At 44.5% G+C, this 23929-nt stretch overlaps 1 protein-coding gene across 5 annotated transcripts in view; it reads left to right on the top strand.

Annotated features, from left to right (window-relative positions):
* Positions 1 to 724: 724 nt before the first annotated feature.
* VPS13C (vacuolar protein sorting 13 homolog C) overlaps positions 725 to 23929 on the top strand; it is a 390940-nt gene continuing 367735 nt past the window's right edge. For all 5 annotated transcript variants that reach the window (XM_068275765.1, XM_068275764.1, XM_068275763.1 and 2 more), the window contains exon 1: positions 725 to 1215. In XM_068275765.1, the coding sequence (XP_068131866.1) occupies positions 1119 to 1215 (97 nt within the window). In that variant the 5' untranslated portion in view covers positions 725 to 1118. The remainder of the gene's footprint in view (positions 1216 to 23929) is intronic.

The raw sequence follows: 23929 nt of genomic DNA, 5'->3' as shown, positions 1-23929 counted from the left end.
GCTTGCCCTAAAGGATCTTTTCCATGAGCAGTTGATAGGCAGTGAAAAGACTGTCTAAATCTCACAACTGCTTGTTGCTGCTTGGTAATTACTCACTGAGCACGCAGTTCAGCCACCTGTGAAAAGGGGCCCTGAGAGGTTTCCCAAGTACACTAGCGCCCAGGTGATTAGGGATGGTCAATGAGATGCGTATTTACTTTATACAGCGCTACGGAATATGTTGGCACTTTATAAACCAATAATAATGTCAGCTTGCATGAAAATTTACAGCAAATGGTGTGTAGTACTTGACCAATCAAAAATGCTATGAGTGAATTTCATCAACTCAGGAACAAGTTCCAAACTCCATATTACTTGCAATACATTTGCATACAGGGCAGAAGTATGACAGCATCTCATTGACAACCTCTAATGATAACATATACAAATGTATCTTTTTTTTTAATATAGTATTAAATTAAATGCTAACACATATTGTAAACGTTAGGGCCTATTTCCACTAGTTCTGCATCCGTTTTTTTGGATGTGGCTATTTGCTGAGCGGTTTTGCAAATGCGCTGAACGTCAAGAACCCTTTCCATACACGCGCACTGTGATAAGGACTACGCTACTGTGCGCGCGCGCCATGTCACGTGTACTACGAGAATGCTTGCGCGCGACCTGTCACATGAACTATATTATAGAGCCTTTTCTCCGCGTCACGTGACAAGCCCCATGACATATACACACACATACACGACCCGTGCAGGATCCGCTGTATGACAGGGTAGCAGCCAGGAAGCCTGTACCGGGAACTGCTTGCGTAACGGCTACGCACTGACTCGCGCAGGCTGTGCTGATTATTATTAGCCGCATTAGCTTTCAATGGCAACTAAAATAATGCTTCCTGCAGCAAGTCATAGCTAATGAGCACAAAGTTGCAATTGCAGCAGCACAGTGCATTATTATGTCTGCGAACTGACGTTCCTGCGATATGACACGGTGTCACATTTAATGAATACAGCAGACCAATGCGCCCACCGTTAGTCACTGACATTGTTTGCTTTACATAAGCTTTCGTTTCTTATTTTTTGCATCCACCCTTTCTCTGCGCGGACACTTCCTGCTCGCAGGCGATCATGCTGGAGTCTGTGGTGGCAGATCTCCTGAACAGGTTCCTGGGAGATTACGTGGAGAATCTCGACAGATCTCAGCTGAAGCTGGGGATCTGGGGGGGTAAGATCACATATGTGCTGCTAACTGTGTGATGTTTTTTGTCATTAAACAAACAGTTAATCTTGTGCTTGGGGAGGGGGTCTTCTTTGGCAGTGACAATCGTGAATTTCTCTTGTTAATATCATAGCTGTAGAGTAGAATTCCCCATTTTTCTTTCAGTTTAATGTCCACCACCTTTTGGTTGCTGCAGGTGTAGCTATATCCAGGCCCATAACAGCAGGGCCCAGCCTAACCCCCTACACACTAAGTACACATGTCTGTTTCCTTATCACTTTCTCTTTGCCTTCTGACATTTCAGATGATGTACTAGCCAAGCTATGTAAACCATGTTATACTTTGTGTTGAGGGGGAATAGCAGTATATTTTCTGCTTTGCACTGATTGCAGTTCTAAGGTGTGTATTGCCTATATTCTCAACTATGACAGCGTTTCTCAGCATAATTATAGCCGTAAAAGGCAGCGATTTCCAAGTACCCCTTGTTATGTATAAAATCATTTTGGGTACCCTTCATGCATATACATATTTACTGTGATTGGAAGGCATCCAGAATTTTATGGGAATGTTATCCAATCATTTCCTTGTGTTTCTAATTTACTAAATACATACTGTGCTTTCTTTATACAGCAAAGTCCCTGTTTTCCAGAACTCAGACAACCAGAAGTCTGAACTAACTGGCATGCCTGAGGGGTAACTGGGACTTTGTTTTTGGGATGTTTGCAGCCTTTTAAATACTTACTGAGCCTCCAGTGCTCGGTGAGTATTTAGTGGGGAGGTTTGTGCGTTTTAGGCCATTTGCACATGCAACTGGTAAGTTTAACTAACCTAAGGTTCCTTCCAGCCTCTTGTAGTTGTCTTGGTCCCTCGCTGTCTTTCTGCTCTTCTCCCTTTAGCTGCTATCTCCTTAGAAAGCTGCATGCGCGGTCTGGGGGGCTGCACACGCGTCGTTCTCACTCCTGTGGCTGGGAACGGCATGCACTTGTGCAGTTTGAATAAACTGCAACTGCACATGCCTCAAGCGCTGCAAAGGGAGTGCGATCAATTAAAATGCGGCCTAGGGCCATGTATGTGGAATAGCCTGTGTCTGGCTGAGTTGGCCTGATTTTGGAGGGGCACAACAGCTGAAGGGAGAAGAGTGTAGGGACAGCGAGTAAACGGAACTACGGGGGAGTGTTGGCTAGAAGGAACCCTAGGTAAGTTAAACTAGGGACCTTACTGCCATGCTAGTTTCCCTTTTAAACATAGAAATAAGACTGTAGGATTCCAGAGAAGTCTTTTGTCAAGCCTAACTTCAGGTTTGCTGTAAACTGCAGTACCAACATTTTTACTTTAACTTTTGAAACTGATTTTTACATAAGGCAGGGATGTAGTTTTTTAAAAAAGTTCTCTATTAAAGCTTCAGTTAAGCCCCCCCCTTTTTTTTTTTTTAATTTCAAAATATTTAGTTACAGTCATGGTTATTCATTAGCTTTCTGCAGAGTAAAAAGTATAGTTACTGCTGCAACAGATAATGAGGAAATTGGCCTTAAAGGTCAACTTAAGCTAGAGGGATATGGAGGCAGCCATATTTATTTCCTTTTAAACAATGCCAGTTGCCTAGGTATCCTGCTTCTTCTCTGCCGCTAATGCTGGGCATACACGGCACGTTTATGTGCCGGAATCGAGCTGCCGGCGCGTCTCCGTGCATGCGTGTGGATCGATTCCTGCTCGTCCCTGTGGGCACTTCCTTATCTTTGCTTCGTTTCTTCCATTGTTCGCCCGCGGGGATCGAGCGTGGTATCGATCCGGCGCGGTGATCGGACATGTCGGATATTATCAATCAAGCCATCAGCGGCTCGATTGATAATATAAAACGAGCCGTGTATGCCTAGCATTATACTTTTTTAGCCATAGATCCTGAACACGCATGCAGCAGATCAGGTGTTTCTGACGTCATTATCAGATCTGACAAGATTAGCTGCATGCTTGTTTCTGTAGTTATTCAGAAACTACTGCGGCCAAATAGATCAACTGGACTGCCAGGCAACTGGTATCGTTTAAAAGGAAATAAATATTACAGTCTTCATATTTTTCTTACTTCAGTTGTCTTTTAAAAGGGATATGGATGTTTCCGTTTAAACAATACCAGTTGCTTGTCAGTCCTGCTGATGTCTTTGGCTGCAGCAGTGGCTGAATCACACACCTTAAACAAGCATGCAGCTAATCCAGTTTGACTTCAGTCAGAGCACCTGATCTGCATGCTTGTTAAAGGACAACTGTAGTGAGAAGTATATGGAGGCAGCCATATTTATCTCCTTTTAAACAATACCAGTTGCCTGGCAGCCTTGCTGATATATTTGGCTGCAGTAGTGTTTGAATCAGACCAAAAACAAGCATGCTGCTAATCTTGTCAAATCTGACAATAATGGCAAACTCCTGATTTTCTGCATGCCTGTTTAGGGTCTATGGCTAAAAGTATTAGAAGCAGAGGATCAGCAGGGCTGCCGGGCAACTGGTATTGCTTATAAGGAATTAAATATGGCAGCCTCCATATACCTCTCACTACAGTTGTCCTTTAAGGGGCTGTGGCTAAAAGTATAAAGGTGCCCATACACTTACTCGATTTCCCGGCGGTAGACAGCAGATTCGATCACTGTCATCGATTCTGCTGTGCAATCTATACGCAAACGCTGACCGTTCGACCGATTTCCATCCAAAATCAATCTATCCCGTCGATCTGTCCGCGTGGAAAATTTCGCTCGATCGCGGCGGGTCGGGAGTGCGTCGATAGCGGCGTTTGAATGACCGACGCTAGTGACAATACATTACCTGTTCCGCCGGCGCCTTTCCCCGCGGTCCCTTTTCCGCACTGGGCTCCGGCTGGCTTCACTTACTTCCTGTCGGGGGAAGTTTAAACAGTAGAGCACCCTCTACTGTTTAAACTTCCGCCGACTGGAAGTAAAGTAAAGTGAAGCTGAAGCCCAGAGCGGAGAAGAGACCACGGGGACTCGTGCCGGCCAGATCAGGTACTGTATGCTGGGGGAGGCGGGAGCTTCACAGATTGTGAATTGATTTCATAGTGAAATCGATTCAAAATCTGTTTGCAGTGTAGGCAGCCAATAGATCCCTCTTTGATCATATTCCATCACAGAGGAATCTATCTGCTGGTCGATCTGGTGGCAATTGACCAGTGTATGGCTGCCTTTAGAGGCATAGGATCAGCAGGAGAGTCAGGCAACTGGTATTATTTTAAAAGGAAAAAGCCATATCCTTCTCGATTTCGGTCAGGAACCCACTAGGAAGCGCAGCAGCGCTTAGCAATCTAACAAGCACTCTGTGCAGTGATTCCATTTGCGATTACCAGCGTTTTAAAGCGATGTACACTTAACTGTACAGCCCTACCGATTTAGCCTGTGTAAATAAAGTTTTATATATTCACCGGGTGACCCAATGTCTTGCTTCCGCCCGTGCCCTAGCAAAATTGGTCATAGGTGCTTCAGTAGCTCCAATCAAAGAAGCGCCTCTGACCTCCTCTGTTAGCGGGCTAGACAACAAAAGTTAGATGGAAATTGGGACGACAGGTGAGTAACTTAATTAAAAAAAGAAACCACAAAAAACGTTGGACTCCCAAATTACTGCAAAATGTATCTGAAAAGTGATTCAAAAGCAACTTTGCAGCGCTTGTATACTTTGCATTGGAGCCCAAAATGCTGCCTGTCCTGAATTTGCAATTAGCCCATCCTTGAAATTAATTGTCAAAGCGGCGATCTTAAAGCACTCTAGTGGGTTCCAGTCCTAAGCCTGCATGCAGCCTAGACTATTATCCTTAAAGAGAATCTGTATTGTTAAAATCGCACAAAAGTAAACATACCAGTGCGTTAGGGGACGTCTCCTATTACCCTCTGTCACAATTTCGCCGCTCCCCGCCGCATTAAAAGTGGTTAAAAACAGTTTTAAAAAGTTTGTTTATAAACAAACAAAATGGCCACCAAAACAGGAAGTAGGTTGATGTACAGTATGTCCACACATAGAAAATACATCCATACACAATCAGGCTGTGTACAGCCTTCCTTTTGAATCTCAAGAAGAGATCATTTGTGTGTTTCTTTCCCCCTGCATCTCTCATGCACTGAAGTTTCAGGCTGCTCTTTTCTTCCTGCAAACAGCTTTGCCCTTGTCTGAATTTCCTCACTATGTGAAAGCCCAGTCAGCTCAGAGGACGATTTATCCAGCTTGTAAAAGAGAAGAGAGAAGCTGCTCTAATCTAAATAACACACAGGCAGTGTGCATAGAGGGGCCTGGAAGGGGGAGTTCATAGCAGTACCACAACACTGAAGAACTTGGCAGCCTTCCAGACACAGGCTGACAAGTCTGACAATAGAGAGATAAGTTGATTTATTACAGAGACTGTGATAGTACAAAGTGCTGCAGTTAGCCAGAACACATTAGAATAGCTTTTGGAACTTGTAGGATGATAAAAAACAGGATGCAATTTTTGTTACGGAGTCTCTTTAAGGCTGTATTCACACTTGGATGTTGCATTTTAATGCGACATTAAAGTCACAACGTGTCTGTTAAGAGGTAACGCACTGCAAGCAGTGAGTTACCACAACGCAACATTTTTTTTAATGCGACTTTAACGTCGCACTGTGAACGGCCCATTGGATTAGCTGCGTTTTATGACTTCATAACGTGTGACCATAACGTTCCACTGTGAATGCGACCTTACTCTTCTACACTTTCCCCCATAACTCACGCAGGGCATGTCATGGGAGGGCCAGGCTGCCTACAATACCTGCCACAGGTTAGTGACCTTTAAGAGAACCCGAGGTGGGATTAAACTATGCTAGTGGGGCACAGAGGCTGGTTGTGCACACTAACACCAGCCTCTGTTGCCCCATGGTGTGCCTCTATGTCCCCCCTGCGCGCCGCTATAGCCCCCGCAGTGCTGGCGACACGCAGCGCCCGCCCGTGTCCCTTCCCTCCCGCTGATAGGAGGGAAGTGACGCAGGCGGGTAGCGGCGATGCGGGGGAGTGGCGCTGACAGACAGCGCTGAGGTAAACATTGTGCTGGCGACGCGCTGCGTGTCGCCAGCACTGCGTGGGCTATAGCGGCGCGCAGGGGGGACATGGAGGCACACCATGGGGCAACAGAGGCTGGTGTTAGTGTGCACAACCAGCCTCTGTGCCCCACTAGCATAGTTTAATCCCACCTCGGGTTCTCTTTAAAGTGGCCACTAATGATCCAATCTTTTTCAACCAATTTTACCAAATTTATATAATATAAGGGTAAATTGAGTAAATGTATTGCATGGATAATTTAGGCAGTTCCCTTATATTACATAGAAATTATAAGATTGGATGAAAAAGATTGGATCATTAGATGCCACCATTATGGCTATCGGTTGATTGTCAGTTACTGCATGGTGTGATTGCAATGGAGATTGGGATCAGTCCTGTCCTCGGGATGTGTGCCACATTACAGCAATTAACAGTCGCAGGCTTGAAATGGTCAGTGGTGAATAGAGATGGTCCATTAGATGATAATCCTGATTTGCAAACATATTTGATGCAAACTGTATGCAATTTGGAACTGGACCAAACAATTGGTTAGCCCAATTCCAAGCTGCATACTGTTCAAATTACATTTGAATGCAGTCTGGTATTACTAGCATCTCACTGACCATTGCTACTTCCAGCTAGTAATTCGTTATCAAGGTCCAGCTACTCTCCCTTCTGCTGAAATATTAAAATTTCTAAGCCGCTTCGGCACTACAGCTACAATAGTTACTTAGACTCTGCAGAGCTGCATTGCTGACCACAGAGAGTGAGGTCAGATAATGTCTGCTGACAGTGCAAGACTGGCATGTATGTGTGTGAATTATTAGCATCTAATTGGCCATCTCTAGTGGTGAAGAGCTGGCCAATAGGGATGGTCAATGAAATGAAAATAATTCGATCACAATTATTTGAATTTCATTGACCATCCCTACTGGCCAACTGGTATGTAGTAGTAACTTTACACCAGGGCTGTGGAGTCGGAGTCGTGGAGTCGGGCAATTTTGGGTGCCTGGAGTCGGAGTCGGGAAAAAATGCTCCGACTCCGACTCCTAATGAATTTGTAGCTGTAATTAAAATAGAAAATATGATAAATTGTTGTATTTCTCAGATAATAGTCATTAAAAATAATGTATATATACAGTATATATACAGTAATAGCTGTGCTTAGTCCACAAAAATGAAATAAACCAATCAAAATTACCGTATTTTTCGCCGTATAAGACGCACTTTTTCTCCCCAAAAAATGGGGAGAAAAAGTCCCTTCGTCTTATACGGCAAAGGCAGGGAATCCCCAACTGATCGCCCGCCGATGCAAACCGCCGACCCGCCGCAACATTGGGGATTCCCTGCATAGTCCCAGCCGCATGTGTCTGTGTCTCTGCTCTGTCCATCCCCCTTGTCAGTGTCTCTGCTCCCCTGCGATGTGTCCCCCTCTTTCTGACCGCTGAGTGTCTGCTGTGTCCCGCCCGCTGGTCTGTGTCTCTGCTCCCGTGAATGTTGTGGCAGCCAGCGTCTTACCGAATCCATGCTGCCTGGGATCGCCGATGTCCTGATTTACCCCTCTAGTGACCGGCGCTTGTGTAGATGGCCGCTCGGTCCCGCCCGCTTGTCCGTGTCTCCGTTCCCCTGCCTGTTAAATGTTGTGACAGCCAGCGCGTACCGAATCCATGCTGCCTGGGATCGCCGATGTCCTGATTTCCCCCTCTAGTGACCGGTGCTTGTGTGATGTCACACAAGCGCGGATCACTAGAGGGGGAAGCCAGGACATCGGCAATCCCAGACGGCATGTATTCGGTACCCCGCTGGCTGACACTTCATTTAACATTCAGGGGAACGGAGACACGGACAAGTGGGCGGGACCGAGCGGCCATCTACACAAGCGCCTGTCACTAGAGGGGTAAATCAGGACATCGCCGATCCCAGGCAGCATGAATTCGGTACGCGCTGGCTGTCACAACATTCAACAGGCAGGGGAACGGAGACACGGAAAAGCGGGCGGGACCGAGTGTGTTAATTCTGGTACTGGATAAATGGTGGAACAGATACTGGGGACAGTTTGATTCAGCATGGAAGCGTTAGGCACTGGCATTGGGCCTCAATGGGACACAGCAGACCTCAGTGGTCAGGGGAGGGGGGACACTTAATGCAGGGGACTGGAGACATAGACAAGAGGGTGAGACAGAGCGGCCACACATGGGTCACAAGGGGGGGGGGGGGGGGGGACTTAATGCAACAGAGCAGAGACACAGGCTAGGGGGCTGGACAGAGCAGCCACACAGGGGTTAGAAGGGGACACACACTTAATACACAGGGAAAGGACACACTAGCTAAGGGGCTGGGCAGAGCGGCCACACAGAGGACAGAACAGGGACACCTGTCAACAGAAGAAGACACCTGGGGATAAACAAGGGACAGGAGGAGACATCTGGGGACACACAAGAGACAGAAGAGAGGACAGAAGAGGACACCAGTTGGGGGAGAACATTATAAGACGCTCTTGGAATATGGGCACACCAGGTTTAGTATATACTTTTTTTTTTTTTCCCCCTGATTTTTACCCTCTAAACCTAGGTGCGTATTATATTCCGGAGCGTCTTATACGGCGGCAAATACGGTAGTTACTTGTGCTGCTTCAATAAAGCAGTCCCCGTATTTTTAAGGTCAGATATACAGATCTGATTGTGACTGTATATATGATGTGTACACAGGAATCTCTTATATATACTAAATAACATCTATGCTGTAAGAATAAAGCCTGATGTGTAGCTGTGTCACTAATAGAGATGGTCAATAAGATGGAAATAATTCTGCATTGATGCTGATGTATGCACTCCCTTTGCTGATGAAATCAAATAATTTGATATGTTGTTAAAATTTGGTTTGGAGACTACAAATTAAAGGGTACCTGAAACGGATGAAAAGTAAAGTTTTTTTTTTTATACATATCTGGGGCTTCCTCCAGCCCCCTTCAGGCTAATCAGTCCCTCGCTGTCCTCCACCACCCAGATCTTCTGCTATGAGTCCTGGTAATTCAGCCAGTCAGCGCTGTCCGGCTGCATGCCGCTCCCACAGCCAGGAACATTCTGCACCTGGGCAATAGTGCTGCCCAGGTGTAGTATGCTCCTGGCGGTGGAGTGTGTGCATGCGCACTACGCCCGACTGGCTCAAGTACCTGGACTCATAGCAGAAGATCCAGGTGCTGGAGGAGGACAACGAGGGACTGATTATCCTGAAGGCGGCTGGAGGAAGCCCCAGGTCTGTATAAAACTTTAATTTCATCTGTCTCAGGTTTACTTTGTTACACAGTAGTACTATACTCTACATATGCACTCCCCACAGAGCTGCAGGGAATCCACTGAGAATGCTGTGCACATTGAACACAGAGGTGTTGTCTGTCACCCATAAACCTGGTTCAGATTGTGCATGAAGAATGTGTAATAGAGGAAGAATCTCCTCATTCCCCTGCAGAGTACCTGCACATCATTCTTACATGTACCCACACTTACATTGCCTAAGGCCTGATAGATGTTCTTTGTTCCGGTTTGTACCTTTTACAAGTACTCTTACCAAGGACTAGTTTTAGTCTAAAGGGAATAAATATAGTAGTCTACATATCCTTCTCACTTCAGTTGTCTTGTAAAATTCCTAAGCGTTGGCAGTTAAGAGACGAATTTCATGTTACATACTTTTAATCAACAAAATTGTAATATGCAAATTAGAGGAGGAGGAGTCGGAGTCTGAGTCGGTGGAATCCTAAACTGAGGAGTCGGAGTCGGTGGATTTTTGGACCGACTCCACAGCCCTGCTTTACACTGATATTCTGCAAAGATGAAACGATTTTCCAATTTAATTTTGTATGCATACTATAAGTGAATTTGTGTTAAATGTGGTTAAAGAGTTAAGTCTAACTAGGGTTTTGAAATGAAATGCATCTATGTTGCATTCACTGTGATTCTTAAGCCTTTATTCATATATGAAACTTAAACAAATAAGGGCTGAGTGAGCTCAAACCTTAGCTGGCATCAATAGAGGCTTGTCTTCAGTGTTGTGCCAGAGGTCAAATAGCTTGTTGTAAAAGGGTGAGGTCTGCATGTGTATGAGAATGGCTTAGACCAGCCATGGGCAAACTCGGCCCTCCAGCTGTTAAGGAACTACAAGTCCCACAATGCATTTGCTTTTTAGTCATGACTGTGGCTGTCAGACTCCTGCAATACATTGTGGGACTTGTTCCTTAACAGCTGGAGGGGCAAGTTTGCCCATGCCTGGTTTAGACAAAGAGACTGGTTAATAATATACAGTATATGAAAAGTAGGACAGCAATGTTGTACCCATATTTAAGTAATGTAAGTGAGGATACTATGTTTCTTTTACTTTTTTCATCTGCTGTGTTTGTTGCTGCTTTTGTTGTCACCTAATGGCCAGAAAAACTAGATGCTGACGATTTAACGCTGGGTTTCAACATTTTCAGTGTGGTTTTAGGAGTGAGGCTAAGTTCACAGTGGGACGTTAAAGTTGCACATTAAAACAGCATTTAAAGAGAACCCGAGGTGGGTTTGAAGAATATTATCTGCATACAGAGGCTGGATCTGCCTATACAGCCCAGCCTCTGTTGCTATCCCAAACCCCCCTAAGGTCCCCCTGCACTCTGCAATCCCTCCATAAATCACAGCCTTGCTGCTGACAAACAGCTTGTCAGAGCAGGCTGTGTTTATCTCTATAGTGTCAGTCTGCTGCTCTCCCCGCCTCCTGCAGAACTCCAGTCCCTGCCTGCATCCCTTCCCTCCCTGCTGATTGGAGGGAAGGGACGGGGGCAGGGACCGGAGCTATGCAGGAGGCGGGGGAGCAGCTGAGACTGACACTACAGATGTAAACACAGCCTCACAGCATGGCTGTGATTTATGAGGGATTGCAGAGTGCAGGGGGACCTTAGTGGGGTTTGGGATAGCAACAGAGGCTGGGCTGTATAGGCAGATCCAGCCTCTGTATGCAGATAACATTCTTTAAACACACCTCGGGTTCTCTTTAACGCAGAATAACTCACTGCAGTGAAAAATCAATACCCCGTTCACAGTGCACACGTTGCGTTGGTGACCAACGCTGCACGTTAAGTAAAAGTACTGCATGCAGTGCGTTATACACGTTATTAGCTGTGTTGGACTGTTAATGACTTGGAAGCATACTTTTCATTGCCTGTATTTTTTACTGTATCTGCTGTATGCGATGCTAACGCTGCGTCGCGACTTTTTGGGTGCATTGCGTTGTAAGTTTGCGGTGCGACTGTAACGTCGCATCAAAACGCAACGTCCCACTGTGAACCTAGCCTCAATAGGGATGGTAAAAATACTGCAAATAATTCCAGGTTGATGCAAAGTTATGCAATATTTTATGCAGCTTGAAAATAGACCAATTGAATCCTGCAGTGGCTTTGACTGGTCCATTTTCAAGCTGCATATATTTGCATAAAAATTGGCATAATTTTGCATCCTCTCGAAATTTGCATCTCATTGACTAGCCCTAGAAGTGAACAAGCAGCAATAGGGTTCGTAGGAAGTGTGATGTGTCCAGCACGTTTTTTTGTTGCAGAGCACAATATTAACCACTTCACCTCCCTTGCTACGCTTATCTAATCCCCACAAAACTTTACTTGAAGCTCAGGGGAGTAGATAGGCGTACTTGTGGTAAACAGTGTGCTGTATGCCCAATAAGCTATCTGATTATGTATATAGGGTATCATTTTAACCGTGACAAGTGAGAGAATAGATTTTGTGTTGTTTGACAACTGAGGGCTAAGTCATGTGATTTTTTTTTTTTTTTTACCGGAAAACTGAATGAAAAGCAATAAAACTGTTATTTTCATGTACTCTATACCCCTAAATAAATACTTGTAAAAAAACCCAAAAGTGACAGCATTGAAAAGAGAATACATAGTTACCCAAGGGACTTAGCTTTTAAAATATGTATGCCATGAGAGTGTATTACTGTTAATGATAAAGATAAGGGCTTTTAATTACTGATCGAGTACAATGAGAAAACAAAAAAACACAAACCAGAAACTAATATATTATCGCCATACATTGTACTAGGAACATTATTTAAATGTTGAGATAACCAGGACAAATTAGCAAATACAATGTGTGGGTTTTACCTTTGGTAACATTGTTTATTTGAAAACTATAGTGCATGGAAATGGAGAAATAGTGTATTTTTTTTCTTTTTTTTCCTCATGTTTCCCTTTAAAATGCACAGATAATGGCATAATTACTAAAAGGAAATATCACCCTCACAAAGCATAATTTGTGGCAAAAAAACAAGATATAGATCTTTTACATCTGATGAGTAGCAATAAAGTTATTGGTGAATGAATGGGAGGAGCGCTGAAATGTGAAAATTGCTCTGGTTTTTAAGCAAAAAACCCTGTGGTGCTGAAGTGGTTAAAGGGAGTCTGAATCGAAAATAAAAATAAAAAACAGATACCCACCTAAAGAGAGGGAGGGCTCTGGGTCCTATAGAGCCTTCCCGGCCTCCTCCCAGTGTGGGTCCCCCCCCCCTCCTCCCAGGCACCCCCGTTAGCAGTCTACAACCGATCGGTTGTAGACTGCTCTTTCCTGCTGGGCTTCAGCAGTCTTCGGAAAGCACTCGGGCTCCCTTCTGAAGATGGGCTGTTCCTTACTGAGCACGTGCAAGTGTCCCCTATCGTGCACTTGTGCGTGTGCAGTACAGATCTTTCCATCTTAAGGAGGCCGATTTTGCTTCTGAAGACTCCTAATGACCACTGATCAACATCCTCCTAATGACCACTGATCAAGCTTTGAGATCCTCAGAAGTTTGTGGCTGCTAGTACATTAGAGAGCTTGGCCACACTGTGCAGGTTGACTCTCGCCTGCACAGTAGCAAGGAGCTACTGCTGGGGCTCAGCAGAAGAAACCAAGCCTGTTTGGCTTTGTGCTACTGCACAAGCACTCTCTCTGATACAGATGGCACTCGTCTGTAAGGGTACAGGGCTATGCACTAGAAGCCGACACACACGGGGCTAAGTGGGGTTGAGTTGGAGAGAAAAGGCTCAGTAAAATTATGTTTTTATGACCAGGGGATACATACAATGTTTATTTTAGACTATATAGTTTTTTTAGGCTGGTTTTATACCTGGCCAGTACGTTTCTGGTGCAATGCTTTCACCCTCCTCACACTGCACAAATCGTCATTCATATGACCCAGGAGCAGAATGCGCCGACAGGTTCATATGAATTACGCCACCCCCGTACGCACCCTTCACCACCCCTCGCCCAGCGCTGTATTCTCTGCTGGATAGGAAGTACGTTGCTGGGACTTCTGGATTCCCTGTCATATTTACTTCATTCTGCATATGTGTGCCATACCGCCATTGTATTTAAAATGTTTTCGTTGGCAATTGACGTACATTACTTGTGTTGCTGATGCGTCGCCACGGAAATCCAACTATGACTCTTTATCTTTGCAATGGCTCAGCGGTGAAATGGGAACTTCTGGTGCGATGCGACAAGGTAATTGAGCTAGGCCCCATAGACTTTTATTGTTCAGGTATTACCCTGCGTGTAGAAGTGGTAACAACGTCCATGTACGAGTGGCTGCACTGCGCAGGCACAAGATGGGCTGCGCAGTAGCATGAGCTGCTCGTGCACACTTTTTTTTTTTTTTTTTTTTCCTCAATCGCGAGCTGCACCATGCAACTGTGCAGGTGTGGGCCTTCAGTGTGCCTGTGCAGAGGCCTAAGCACGACCATGAAGCAGAAGATGGTCACAAAGACCATTCTGACCTTCCAGTTGCAGCTCTCCCATCCACGTATTAGTACTGCAAATAACTGGAAAAACCTCTCCTTAGAGTTTAGCCGTTCAAGTATTGATCATGCTAGTAATGTGTATAGTTTAAAGCAAACCTGAAGTGACACAACATCAGGTTTGATACATAACCTTAGTAGAGGGAAGGCTTGGATAACATAGTCTTCCTGTTGTTTCAGTGTTGTCCTGTCCTCTGTATAGCTATTAGACCCACTGGTTCTTTGAAACTACTTGCGTCCCTGAGTAGTTCCAAGGACAAGCCCATCCCTACTTGGGATCAAATAGCTGCACCCAGAGGACAGTGTTGGAGTGATGGGCTGAACGGGTACGGGAAGGGTTTATGCTATCCAGAGCCTTCCCTCTACTAAGGTAGTAATCAAACCTGGATTTTTTTTTTCACTTCTTGTTTGCTTCCACAGAAGGGGATGCATTGGGGACATTCCCAGTAATGAAATATTGAAAATGCTGGTAGTGCTTAGCTGAGACTTAATCATAAGCATATACAGTATACAGATGCACCTCAATAAATTTAAATATCCTCAACTTATTTCAGTAATTAAATATAGGAAGTGAAACTTGTAGAATATAGATTAATTACTCAAAGAGTGATATACAGGTAGTCCCCGGTTAATGAACGAGATAGGGACTGTAGGTTTATTCTTAGCCTGAATCCGTTCTTAAGTCGGGACATTGTGCTATCCCTGTCCCTTGTGCCTCCAGTATTCCCTTATTTGTCTCCCTCGTACCTCCTTACAGCCCCCTTTTGCCTCCTATGTCCCCTTACCCAGAATAGGCGCAGTGGAAGCCGCATGGAGACTTCTCACCTGTTCCATGGTGGTGAAAGGTCTAAGCACGCTCCCGGGAAGCTGTGTGGCCCGTTCTCTCTCCCTTCACTGGTCCCCGGCGGCTCCTCTTGAGTCGCATAATGACGCAATCTGGAAGAGCCTGTGTCAGCTCTTCCTGATTGCGTCATTATGCAACGCAAGAGGAGCCGCCGGGGAACAGTGAAGGGACAGAGAACGGGCCGCGCAGCTTCCCGGGAGCATGCTTAGACCTTTTACCACCATGGAACAGGTGAGAAATCTCCATGCGGCTTCCACTGCGCCTATTCTGCACAAGGGGCGGGCAGAAGAACAGGTAGTCCCCCGCATCGTGACAACATTGGCGGGCGTTCATATCGGCAAGTTGTTCGTAAGCCGGGGACTACCTGTATTTCAAGTTTTTATTTAGTTTCAATTTGCTGATTATGGCCTACATGCAATGAAAACCCAAGATTTAGTATCTCAGAAAATTAGAATATTACAGAAGACGAATAAAAACATTTTTTTTTAATACAGAAATGTTGGCTTACTGAAAAGTACAGTATGCCCATCTATGCAGTCTATATTTGATTGGGGATCCTTTTTCATGAATCACTGCTTCAATGTGGCACGGCATGAAATGCAGGGCATCAGCCAATGGCAGTGATATGCAAACTTGGCTTTCCAGCTGTTACGGAACTACAAGTCCCTCAATGCATTTGCCTTTATGAATCATGCCTGTGGCTGTTAGACCCAAATGCATTGTGGGACTTGTAGTTCATTAGCAGCTGGAGAGCCAAGTTTGCAGATCACACTGGCTTATGGCACTGCTGAGGTGTTATGGAAGCCCAGACACTTTGATAGCAGCGTTCAGCTTGTCTGTATTTTTGGGTTAGGTTTTCTTGGTAGACGGCTGTGCTGACTTTGGGGGGGAAAAAAGTGTACCTAAACCAGCAGATGACATGGTTTCCCAAATCCCATGGCTGACTGTGTAAAAAAACCCATGGTAAGGAATACAGCCAGCTACATCCAGAACGCCACTGACCTTCTTAACAAATTGACTGCCATGGGTCCAATTCCAGAGGGTGCTATCCTGGCTACAATTGATGTTGAATCCCTTTATACCAACATTCGACATGAGGACGGTATTGCAGCTTGCCAACATTTTCTTCAGCTAAATGATCTACCAACAGAGCCCACACTACAACTTATCACATATATACTAACTCATAATTATTTTTCATTTGGGAATAATGTGTATATATAGACAATGGGCAGTGCTATGGGAAGTAGAATGTAAACCCCGTATGCACATTTATTTATGGCCAGATTGGAGGAAAACTTCGTTTCAACTTGTGAAATTAAATCATTGGCTTAATTCAGATTTATAGACGATATCCTATTAATTTGGACAGCATCACAAGAAGAATTAATCAAATTCCACAAAAACTTCTCAGAATACCACAAGATCAAGTTAACTCTCAACTTTTCATCCTCCCATATTAGTTTCCTGGAGAGCACAATTTATGTACAAGATAGATTTTTACAAACATCCATCTACCGTAAACCAACTGACCGGCATATTTACCTCAAGTGGAATAGTTTCCACCCGGAACACACCAAAAAAATCTATTGTTTACAGCCAGGCTCTGAGGTATAACCGAATATGTTCTAATTCAGAGGACAGAGACAGACAACTTATGTCGCTACGTAATATATTCATAGATCAGGGATATCATCCACAAATCGTTGTTTATCAAATACACAGAGCAACTTTAAAATCTAGAGAGGAACTATTGACGTACACACCAAAGACTGAAAACAGAGTCCCAATAGTGGTCACCTACAACCCAAGATTAGACACTGAGGAAGATATCAAAAGCCCTGCAACCTATACTTCACAAAGACAAACGCCTGAAATAAGTTTTTCCTGATTTACCACTGCTTGCTTTCAGACAACCTCCCAATTTGAGACAAATGATTATCAGAAGTGCATTATCTACACCAGAAACGCCAGGCGCTTTACACCGCAATAACGCAAAGTTTGAGACCTGCCCTTATATCTTGTGCACAAGCCAAATACAAATACCAAACTCACAGAAATATCATCAAATATCAGACCAATTTTCCTGTGAGTCATCCAATGTTGTATACATGACACGCTGCATGAAATGCCCCTCGAGGAATCTATATAGAGAAACAGGACAAAAACTGCGCACAAGAATGAACCATCACACCAGTGGGCCAACACTTCTGTGAACCAGGACACAGCATGCAAGATCTCAAAGTACTTATTCTTAAGGGTAACTTCAAAAATGAACAAGCAAGAAAGATTCCCGAGTACACATTTTTGAAAATGTTCCACAATTTAACCCTTCTGTTAATGTCTTGAACGGGATTCATGACTCCTTATGTAACATGTTTGACTTGGCTTCATGATCTTCAGAAACCTGCTAGATTTCATGTTTGCTTGCATGAGCTCACTGGCTCCAGCCTGCTGATCACCTGACATCTAACTGCTAAACCGCAACCAGCATAACTATCTTCGTATTTGCCGTTTACCTGCATCAGTGTTTTACTACACCTAACATCTGGAAATATGCCTGAAGAAGGGGACTAGTTCCCAGAAAGCTTGAATTATTGAACTTTATCAGTTAGCCATTAAAAGGTATTACTTTTACAAGACTTTGTTTTTTTCTTCCTACATGACTGACTGGAAATTTAACACTGGACCTCAAGCAACTTTTATTCTGTGCCTCTCCACTCTTCCTCCAGACTCTGGGTCCTTGAATTCCAAATGAAATGCTACATTTACTAAAAGATCAGTGAGCACTAGGGATGGCCTGAACCTCCTCAAACGTTTGCGAACATGCGAACTTCCGCGAACCGCAATAGACTTCAATGGTGAGGCGAACTTTGAAAACTAGAAACATTTATGCTGGCCACAAAAGTGATGGAAAAGATGTTTCAAGGGGTCTAACATCTGAGTTTTTGCATGGATGAGTGGGATACACGCCAAAAGTCCCAGGGGAAAAAAAAAATTGTTTTTGACGCAAAGCGGCGTTTTAACCACTTCCCGACCGCCCACTGCACAGGGGCGGCCGGAAAGTGGATCCCGCAAGGACCGCCGCATGCACAGAGGCGGCGGTCCTTGTACGGGCATGGGCGGAGCGATCGCATCATCCGTGACGCGATCTTCCGCCGGGGATCGATGACCGGGGATTTAGCCTCCAGCTCGCCGGCCACTTAGCAGCGCCGGCGGGCGGAGGAATAGAAATCTCCGCCGATCCGTGAGTATAATAGGCTTTGTAATGCATACAAAGCCTATTATACAGGCTGCCTCCTGCCCTAGTGGTCCCAGTGTCCGAGGGACCACCAGGGCAGGCTGCAGCCACCCTAGTCTGCACACCCAAGCACACTGATTTCCCCCCCCCCGCCCCCTGATCGCCCACAGCACCCCTCAGACCCCCCTGCCCACCCCCCAGACCCCTGTTTGCACCCAATCGTCCCCCTAATCACCCATCAATCACTCCCTGTCACTATCTGTCAACACTATATATATATATATATATATATATATATTTTTTTTTTTTTTATTCCCTAAGCTGCCCCCTGCTCCCTCCGGATCATCCCCCCACCTCTCAGATTCTCCCCCCCCCCCCTGTGTACTGTATGCCTCTATCCCCCCCTGTAATAACCCACTGATCACCTGTCAATCACCCCCTGTCACTGCCACCCATCAATCAGCCCCTAACCTGCCCCTTGCGGGCCATCTGATCACCCACCCACACCAATAGATCGCCCGCAGATCCGACGTCAGATCACCTCCCAAGTGCATTGTTTACATCTGTTCTCTACCCTAAACACCCACTAATTACCCATCAATCACCCCCTGTCACTGCTACCCATCAGATTAGACCCCTATCTGCCCCTAGGGCTCTCAATCACCCGCCCACACCCTCAGACCCCAGCCCTGATCACCTCGCCAGTGCATTGCTTGCATCTACTCCCCCCTCTAATCACACCTTGAGACACCCATCAATCACCTCCTTTCACCCCCTAGCACACCTACCCATCAGATCAGGCCCTAATTTGCCCCATGTGGGCTCCTGATCACTCGGCCAAACCCTCAGATCCCCCTCAGACCCCCTTCCGATCACCTCCCCAGTGCATTGATTGCATCTATTTTCCCCTCTAACCACCCCCTGAGACACCCATCAATCACCTCCTGTCGCCCCCCCCCCCCCCCCCCCCAGCACTCCTATCCATCAGATCAGGCCCAATACAACCTGTCATCTAAAAGGCCACCCTGTTTATGACCGGTTCCACAAAATTTGCCCCCCTCATAGACCACCTGTCATCAAAATTTGCAGATGCTTATACCCCTGAACAGTCATTTTGAGACATTTGGTTTCCAGACTACTCACGGTTTTGGGCCTGTAAAATGCCAGGTAGGTATAGGAACCCCACAAGTGACCCCCATTTTAGAAAAGACACCCCAAGGTATTCTTTTAGGTGTATGACGAGTTCATAGAAGATTTTATTTTTTTGTCAAGTTAGCGGAAATTGTTTTTTTTTTTTTTTTCACAAAGTGTCATTTTTCACTAACTTGTGACAAAAATAAAATCTTCTATGAACTTGCCATACACCTAACGGAATACCTTTGGGTGTCTTCTTTCTAAAATGGGGTCACTTGTGGGGTTCCCATACTGCCCTGGCATTTTAGGCACCTTAAACCGTGAGGAGTAGTCTAGAAAACAAATGCCTCAAAATGACCTGTGAATAGGACATTGGGCCCCTTAGCGCACCTAGGCTGCAAAAAAGTGCCACACATGTGGTATTGCCGTACTCAGGAGAAGTAGTATAATGTGTTTTGGGGTGTATTTTTACACATACCCATGCTTGGTGGGAGAAATCTCTCTGTAAATGGACAATTGTGTGTAAAAAAAAAATCAAACCATTGTCATTTACAGAGATATTTCTCCCACCCAGCATGGGTATGTGTAAAAATACACCCCAAAACACATTATACTACTTCTCCTAAGTACGGCGGTACCACGTGTGGCACTTTTTTACACCCTAAGTGCGCTAAGGGGCCCAAAGTCCAATGAGTACCTTTAGGATTTCACAGGTCATTTTGCGACATTTTGGTTTCAAGACTCACGGTTTAGGGCCCCTAAAATGCCAGGGCAGTATAGGAACCCTGCTAATGACCCCATTTTAGAAAGAAGACACCCCAAGGTATTCCGTTAGGAGTATGGTGAGTTCATAGATTTTATTCTTTGTCACAAGTTAGCGGAAAATGACACTTTGTAAAAAAAAAAATTAAAATCAATTTCCGCTAACTTGTGACAAAAAATAAAATCTTCTATGAACTCACCATACTCCTAACGGAATACCTTGGGGTGTCTTCTTTCTAAAATTGGGTCATTAGTGGGGTTCCTATACTGCCCTGGCATTTTTGGGGCCCTAAACCGTGAGGAGTAGTCTTGAAACAAAAATGACCTGTGAAATCCTAAAGGTACTTATTGGATTTTGGGCCCCTTAGCGCAGTTAGGCTGCAAAAAAGTGCCACACATGTGGTATCACCGTACTCAGGAGAAGTAGTATGTGTTTTGGGGTGTATTTTTACACATACCCATGCTGAGTGGGAGAAATATCTCTGTAAATGGACAAGTGTGTGTGTGTGTGTGTGTGTGTGTGTGTGTGTGTGTGTAAAAAAAAAAAAAAAAAATAAAAAAAAAATCAAACAATTGTCATTTACAGGGATATTTCTCCCACCCAGCATGGATATGTGTAAAATTATACCCAAAAACACATTATACTACTTCTGAGTACGGTGATACCACATGTGTGGCACTTTTTTGCAGCCTAACTGCGCTAAGGGGCCCAAAGTCCAATGAGCACCTTTAGGCTTTACAGGGGTGCTTACAATTAGGCACCCCCCAAAATACCAGGACAGTAAACACACCCCGCAAATTACCCCATTTTGGAAAGTAGACACTTCAAGGTATTCAGAGAGGAGCATAGTGAGTCCGTGGCAGATTTCCTTTTTTTTTGTCGCAAGTTAGCAGAAATGGAAACTTTTTTTTTTTTCCTTTTTGTCACAAAGTGTCATTTTCCGCTAACTTGTGACAAAAAATAAAATCTTCTATGAACTCACTATGCCTCTCAGTGAATACTTTGGGATGTCTTCTTTCAAAAATGGGGTAATTTGGGGGGTATTTATACTATCCTGGAATTCTAGCCCCTCATGAAACATGACAGGTGGTCAGAAAAGTCATAGATGCTTCAAAATGTGAAAATTCACTTTTTGCACCATAGTTTGTAAACGCTATAACTTTTACCCAAACCAATCAATATAGGCTGAATGGGTTTTTTTTTTAATTAAAAACATGTTTGTCCACATTTTTCGTGCTGCATGTATACAGAAATTTTACTTTATTTGAAAAATGTCAGCACAGAAAGTTGAAAAAATCATTTTATTTTTTTTGACAAAATTCATGCCTTTTTTGATGAATATAATAAAAAGTAAACGGAGCAGCAATCAAATAGCACCAAAAGAAAGCTTTATTAGTGACGAGAAAAGGATCCAAAATTCATTTAGGTGGTAGGTTGTATGAGCGAGCAATAAACTGTGAAAGCTGCAGTGGTCTGAATGGGGGAAAAAAAGGGTCTGGTCCTTAAAGAGAACCTGTACTGAGTAAAATTTAAAATAAACACATGAGGTAACTTCAAATGAACATTACATAGTTACCTTGCCATCAGTTCCTCTCAGAAGCTCACCATTTTCTTCTGACAATGATCCCTTCCAGTTCTGACACCATTTTGTCAGAACTGAAATATATCAGTTGCTCTCAGTTATATATCAGTTGCTCTCAGTTATATATCAGTTGCTCTCAGTTATATATCAGTTGCTGTCAGTTACAGCTGAGAGGAGAACTGATGTGTCCCATGTTTCCCTATGGCTCAAGTGGGCGATGTTACAGTTTAACTATGTGCTGACCAGAAAACGGTTATGGTGTAATGGCCATTTTCAAAATGGAGGACGGAGAATTCCGTTCATCACAGTGGACAAACAGGACGCAGGAGAGGAAAAAGAGATTGAGGAGTAGACTACACGGGAGGTAAGTATGACTTGTGTATGCTTATTTTGACTTTTAATTTTCAGTTAAGGTTTCCTTTAAGGGGGGTAAAGCCTACGGTCCTCAAGTGGTTAAGGGCAGAAATCACATTGCATGCTAAATTGGAGGCCTAAAGTGCTTTAAAACATCTTGCATGTGTATACATCAATCAGGGAGTGCAATTAGAGTACTGCGTCACACTGACAAACCCACTGTGTAACGCACCGCAAACAGCTTTTTGTGTAGTGACGGCCGTGCTGGACTCGTGCGCACCATGGCCAGAGTGCAGACCATGGCGGTTTTCAAGCCCATATGGTGGCCGGGCTGAGGTAGCTGAATGACAGAACAGTGACTGAGAGTCCAGCTGATCGATTTAGGTCTGTCCACAATGAAGCAATGACCTTATTATCTTCTTAGGTGAGGTGTGCCCCCCAACACCAACACACTCATGTAGCAGTCGGTCATTGCTTCATTGTGATACGCAAGCCCCTTCACCGCGGCAAGGTAACTATCACGAAGGGGAATTGACACATGTAGATTCCATTTGTTTTGTTGTTTCAGCCGCAGTGCAGCCAGAAAAATTAGGCAGGCATGTACACGCACCAGAAAAATTATTATAGTGGCTGCTGCTAGCAGCGCTCTTAAAGAGAATCTGTATAGTTAAAATCGCACAAAAGTAAACATACCAGTGCGTTAGGGGACATCTCCTATTACCCTCTGTCACAATTTCGCCGCTCCTCGCCGCATTAAAAGTGGTTAAAAACCGTTTTAAAAAGTTTGTTTATAAACAAACAAAATGGCCACCTAAACAGGAAGTAGGTTGATGTACAGTATGTCCACACATAGAAAATACATTCATACACAAGCAGGCTGTATACACCCTTCCTTTTGAATCTCAAGAGATCATTTGTGTGTTGCTTTCCCCCTGCAGCTATCTTCCACTGAAGTGTCAGGCTGTTTCTTCCTGCAGAGTGCAGACAGCTCTGCCTGTATGTAATTCCTCAGTATGTGAAAGCCCAGCCAGCTCAGAGGAGGATTTATCCAGCTTGTAAAAGATAAGAGAGAAGAGAGAAGCTGTCCTAATCTAAATAATACACAGGCAGTGTGCAGAGAGGGGCCTGGAGAGGGGAGATGCATCACAGAACCACAACACTGAAGAACTTGGCAGCCTTCCAGACACAGGCTGACAAGTCTGACGAGAGAGATAAGTTGATTTATTACAGAGATGGTGATAGTAGAACTTGCTGCAGTAAGCCAGAACACATTAGAATAGCTTTTGGAACTTGTAGGATGATAAAAAACAGGATACAATTTTTGTTACGGAGTCTCTTTAAGGTGCGTACACACATGCGACTATAGTCATTTGAAACGATCGTTCCCCGATCGTTTCAAACGACGATCGTTTTAAAAAAAACAACCAACGATCATTAAGTCTAACGACGGACGAGCTAGATCGTTAAAAACGAACGCTCTAGCTTGGCGGTTTTTTTCCAACGACGATCGTTTGCAAAAGTAGTACATTGTTGGAAACGGTCGTTCGTACTAGGCTTGACATGTGTATTTCGCTATTTCTCCATGAAACTTCTCATTTTTATGCGCAAGCGCAATGGTTGCTTTATGTGATGTAACGTTCGTTCTAATGATAAGATCGTTACACACATTTTAAAACTAACTTTACTTAGGTCGTTCTTTCATCAATTAAAAGTTCGTTCGTCGTTCTCAATGAACGATCGTTGTCGCATGTTTGTACGTAGCATTAGAAATTCAGGAATCCACCTGGAGTCCTGGACAGGGCTGTGGAGTCGGTACAAAAATCTTCCGACTCCAACTCCGACTCCTCAGTTTATGAATCCACGACTCCAACTCCGACTCCGTGTAACTAAAATGACCCCGACTCCTTGACTCCGACTCCTTAGTCTAATATTTAACAGGGTTGTGG

The sequence above is a fragment of the Hyperolius riggenbachi genome, chromosome 3, assembly GCF_040937935.1.
Source record: "Hyperolius riggenbachi isolate aHypRig1 chromosome 3, aHypRig1.pri, whole genome shotgun sequence".
Taxonomy (NCBI): domain Eukaryota; kingdom Metazoa; phylum Chordata; class Amphibia; order Anura; family Hyperoliidae; genus Hyperolius; species Hyperolius riggenbachi.
This window is presented reverse-complemented; position numbering and strand designations above follow the sequence as displayed.